The sequence below is a fragment of the Crocodylus siamensis genome, chromosome 1, assembly GCF_052110815.1.
Source record: "Crocodylus siamensis isolate JL-2025a chromosome 1, ASM5211081v1, whole genome shotgun sequence".
NCBI lineage: Eukaryota > Metazoa > Chordata > Crocodylia > Crocodylidae > Crocodylus > Crocodylus siamensis.
In genome coordinates this window covers 109,451,031-109,456,158 of record NC_143395.1, presented here as the reverse complement: position 1 = coordinate 109,456,158, position 5,128 = coordinate 109,451,031, and the positions used below count along the sequence as shown (strand labels likewise).

At 51.1% G+C, this 5,128-nt stretch overlaps 1 protein-coding gene across 1 annotated transcript; it reads left to right on the top strand.

Moving 5' to 3' along the window:
* Positions 1-1,078: 1,078 nt before the first annotated feature.
* Positions 1,079-4,200, top strand: CITED2 (Cbp/p300 interacting transactivator with ED-rich tail 2). Its single transcript, XM_090040543.1, has 2 exons — positions 1,079-1,405; positions 1,946-4,200. The coding sequence occupies exon 2, from the start codon at positions 1,953-1,955 to the stop codon at positions 2,691-2,693; it is 741 nt and encodes a 246-aa protein (XP_089896669.1). The 5' UTR covers positions 1,079-1,405; positions 1,946-1,952; the 3' UTR covers positions 2,694-4,200.
* The last annotated feature ends 928 nt before the right edge of the window (positions 4,201-5,128 follow it).

Below are 5,128 nucleotides of genomic sequence, written 5' to 3'. Positions count from 1 at the left end.
CTGTAGGGTGTGTGTATGGGTGTGTGTGAGAGAAACCCTGGAGGGACAGCGTGTGTGTGTTATGGGGGGGTGAGTGCGTATAAAACCCTGTAGGGACAGTGTGTGTGTAACCCTGGAGAGAGTGTGTGTGTGTGTGTGTGTGTGTGTGTGTGTGTAAAACCCTGTATGGACAGAGAGTGTGTGTGCGCGCGCGCGCGACGAAAGGTGCCGTGGGGCAGGCGTCTCCCCGAGTGTGTTTACAGAGCAGAGCCGCCTCCGTTTGAATGCCGGCGCTACCAGGAGAAGTAAACGCAAAGTTAGCAAAAGCGCACGTCCGCGGAGCAGCCGAGTGCGACACGGAAAGCGCGGCTCGGATCTGGTTTGCCCAGGCAGAGCAAACATCCCCCGCCAGCCGCTGCCCCTCCGCTCCCCCTGGCCACCTGCAACAGCTGCCTGGTGCCGTGCAACAGAGCCCTGCACGTCCAAAGAGGCAAACACTGGGGGGGGGGGAGCCCCTTTCCTAAAAAATGAAGAGGTAACCGGCTGCAAAGGCTCTCCCAGGCACGTGCTCGCAGCTGCATCCAGGAAGCCCAGCAATGCTGCTCGTGGCAAGAGCCAAGCTGTTGAATCACTCGGAGCAGATCCGGCTCACCCCAAGCAATGCTGCACGGGGGGCGGGGGCGTCATCCGCTGATCCATGCCGGTGTGGAGCAGGCTGATGGATCCGGGCCGGGAGAAGAGTGCCAGCACAGGGCCATGATGTGTGACAAAAAAAAAAAGCAAACCCGAAGCCTATTAAGTTATTCTTAGCCGTGATCGCAAGGCTGATCGCTCTGCTCCAGGACCTATTTTCCCTGCCAGTCTTCTAGCATCAGGGCTTTGGGTTGTTTTTTCTTTTCCCCCAGCCACATCTAAGCGATCTATTTGCGAAGCCTCCCCCCAGCCCTTCCCGTCCCTTCTCCCTCCCTCCCCCCACCAGCCCCTTTGTCTAAGCTATAAAAGACTCAAGCAGGGATGCGGCTCCTTAGCAAGAACTGATCCGAAGACGCTGCACAAGTGATCAGCAAGCACACGTGTCGCTCAACCAGAAGGAACAGGATTCCTTGGATGCTTTCCAGATCCGCCTGGCTTTTTCTTTTTCTCTCTCTCCCCTTTTTTTTTTCCCTCCCCTTTCCCTGGCTGGCTCCAGGTTTTACTTCTGGTTGCCTGCGAGGGCTGCTTTTGCTCCTCCCTTCTGAAATCCTATATTAACTGTGGCCAAAGCCGGGGAAGAAGCACAGCTCATTGTTGGCGAGGGCTGATGAGCCTGGCGGAGGAGTGAGGAGCGGCGGCGGGTCGGAGGGGCCGGGGGAGCCCTCTCTATGCGGGGCGGCTCCCGCTGAGCGGTCGCGGAGCCCGAGGACGAGAGAGGAGAAGGGGAGGCGAGGCAAGTGTGCAGCCGGGGGGCGGGGGGTGCTTTTCCCCAACGCCTTGCGCTCCCTGCACGGCTGGGGAGGTGGCTGAGCGGAGCAGCGAGGGGACGTCTCAGCGGCGGGGACTTCTAATCCCCTTACATCTGCGTTACATAAAGAGGAGGACCTGGAGGACTTAATTCCCCAAGTTGCTGACAGCGGCTAGGTGGGACTTATTTGCAGGGCAGCAGCGTGGCGCTCAGCCCCGGGCGAGCCGGGGCTGCAGGAGTTGGGGTGGGGAGGCTTGGCCGGACGTGCAAAGCGGGGCGGGGGGCTTGCACTGCAGAGTTGCTCCTTTTAAAGGCGATCGGGACTCGTAGTAGAGAGGATCCCTTGTATGAGACCAACAAGATTTTTGCACCCCCCCAAAAAAAAATTGTCTCTAATTGCAAGCTTTTAAAGGGGCTTTTGGGCGAGCCCCGACGGAGGGGCGGCTGGCTGCCCGCCGGGCGGGGCGCGCACCTCTGGCTGATGCACCCCCCCTCCCCGCTTCTCCCCCCTTGCTAACTTTCTAGGTGGGCAATGGCAGAGCACATGATGGCCATGAATCACGGGCGCTTCCCCGACGGGCCCAGCGGGCTGCACCACCACCCTGCCCACCGGATGGGAATGGGGCAGTTTGCTAGCCCGCACCACCACCACCACCAGCAGCAGCAGCAGCAACAGCAGCAGCAGCAGCAGCAGCAGCACGCCTTCAGCACCCTCATGGGCGACCATATACATTACGGAGCGGGCACTATGAACGCCACGAGCGGGATCCGGCACGCCATGGGGCCGGGCGCCGTGGGCGGGGGGCACCCCGCCGGCCCGCTGCCCCCCGGCGCCAGGTTCCCCGGCTCGCAGTTCCTGGCGCCGCCCGTGGCCAGCCCCGCGGGGCAGCTGACGGCCAGCATGCAGCTGCAGAAGCTCAACAACCAGTACTTCAGCCACCACCCCTACCCCCACGGCCACTACATGCCGGACTTGCACCCCGCGGCCCACCAGCTCGCCGGCCCGGGCCAGCATTTCAGAGACTGCAACCCCAAGCACGGCGGCGGCGGCGGCGGCGCCTTGCCCGCCCCCGTGCCCCACGGCCCCGCGGCCATGCTGCCTCCCAATGTCATAGACACCGACTTCATCGACGAGGAGGTGCTCATGTCCCTGGTCATAGAAATGGGCTTGGACCGCATCAAGGAGCTGCCCGAGCTGTGGTTGGGACAGAACGAGTTTGACTTCATGACAGACTTCGTTTGCAAACAGCAGCCCAGCAGGGTGAGCTGCTGACTGACTGCAGGCAGACAAAGGACTTGGGAGCCCGTGCGGATGACAACATTCCCTTAGACGCAGGACCCGGCTTCCCCGCCTGCACAGGCTGAGGAGCTGGAGCCCAGAGTCAACTAGAAGCTTGTAGAAATTGATTTGGGGTTTGTTTTTGCTTTCTCTCTCTCTCTCTCTCTTTTTAATGCTGCCACTCTTCTTTTGTAGCTCTGACACTCACTTCCCTGCCTGTAGGAATAATTCCTAGCTAACAATGCCTTTGGCCATTTGTTCCCCTCTCTTTCTCTCCCCCCTCTTTCCCTGTCTTTCCCTTTCCCCATCTTTATCTCCCCCTCCCTTTCTCTCCATCTTTCCACCTTCTCTTTCTCTCCCCCTTTCCCTGCCTCTTTCTCTTTCCCTTGCCCCCATCTTTCTCTCCCCCTCTCTCTCCCTTGCTTCTTCTCCCCCCCTCTTTCTTTCCCACCGCCCACCCCCCATTACTTTCTTCACAGTAACATGCGCATCATGTCCACAGGGCTGAACTGTTAGATATTAACCTTGGCAAATTGCTTCATCTTGTGGATTTTGTAGGTGATGATTTCCAAGCCACTCAAATTCCGCGTGAGCAGGGCCAAACCGTTGCATTAGTGGGTTGCATGAACTTTGAAGGGCAGATATTACTGCACAAAACGCTGCCATCTTGCTTAATTTTTAACTATGCATCGCAGTGCAGGCTATTACATTTATTTTTAATTTTTTCTTCAGTATGCTTAAACTGGAAGCTTAACAGCCGTGGGCCCAACCCTCTCAGATCAGGAAGAGTAATACTGTTAACTTAAAGTCTGCTCCCCATTCCCCTTCCCCCATATGTACAGCCAATAATATGGTGTGGATGGAATGTTGACTAGTCAGTGGCAAACATTTCACAGACTTTTATTTTGTTCTGTCTTCAGCATTTTGACACTGTGCTAATATAGTTTATTCAGTACATGAAAAGATACTACTGTGTTGAAAGCTTTTTAGGAAATTTTGACAGTATTTTTGTACAAAACATTTTTTTGAGAAAATATTGTTAATTTATTCTATTTTAATTTGCCAATGTCAATAAAAAGTTAAGAAATGCTTTAGTTTTTCTAGAAGTCATTTCCCGATTTTTTTTTTCCCCCTCCCTCCCCCCACCCTTAAACTTCCCCCTTCTCCTTGGTAAGTAGAACATCTACCTGTAAAACTGTGTTGGTGTGCAAGAAAACATTCCCAGATAGAAAGTGCATTGCACCCATGTATGTGTCATGGTGAGCTCAGTAGGACAGCAGGATTTAAACAGAATTACAGCATAAAGACTCATTAAATAACATTGTAACATGCCTGTCAATGTGGTATTATCAGAAAATAAAGTTGCCAAGAAGCAACTTTTTTGTGACTTGCCAACATACTTGCTTTAAATGTAGTTGTCCAGAATTATGATGCATAAAGTATTTATTATATTTATCTATTAAACTTGTAATTTTATAAATCCTCTTTCATTTATATAGTAGACTTTGTTCTTTTGTATTTTTATTATATCCTGCTTGAAGAATTACCTAAATTGGTGAAGATGGGGGGGGGGGTTCCTCCTATGCCATCTCCAGTCACTTGGTTTACAATGGAAGTTTGCTATATCAACCTACAAGACTTGTATCACATCAAAATCATTTGCAGTGACTTGGGAAATAACCAGCATTGATCAGTGAAAACATTCCACTGTGGGACAACTACTCTATTTTTTTCAGACATGACTGCCAGCTAATCCTACTGAAATGAATTCATATTAATTTACTTCAGATCTTTGGAAGGAGAATATCCTTGCGTGACAATAATGCAATTGGTACCTTGCTCTTGAAGATCCAAATCTTGTGGTCTCTTTGGCAAATCTGCCATTTAAGTCATTACTTCAGTGAGGACTGCAGGATCAAGTCCTTAGTAATGCTTATAATCCACTTAGCAACGTATCCAAAATTTAATACTGAAATGACAACACCATTCTCTCCCATTTGTTTCATTGGCTCTTCCTTTTCAGTTAAAAAGAAAAACAGTGTGAAAATGGAAATGAATAAAGCTATGATGTGGCTGTCATGTAAACCCAGGTGTGTAAACAGGAGAAGATCCCCACATAGCGTGAGCATAAAAATGACAGTAAAACTGTTGGAATCAAGCTGCACATTCTAAGCTGATTAATATTGGTAACATTGTCCCAGCTGGTGGTAAAACTGATACTTGCTTTGACCCTTTTCAAAAGAATGCAGTAGTGAGTCTGATTTTATCAATGTGGAAAATCTTGTTGATATTCATAATGGTTAATATTTATAAAATACATACATTGTCAAAAAAGTCAGACTGGTTTGGAGCTGAACAAAAGTGGTGTAATGATGCCCTTCTCAATATGTGCAAATTTATACTTAGACCAGTCTCAGCATTTAAGTATT

What these genes read in the sequence shown, in the direction of transcription:
- CITED2 (XM_090040543.1), top strand. Translation starts at nt 1,953, where the DNA reads ATGGCAGAGCACATGATGGCCATGAATCACGGGCGCTTCCCCGACGGG.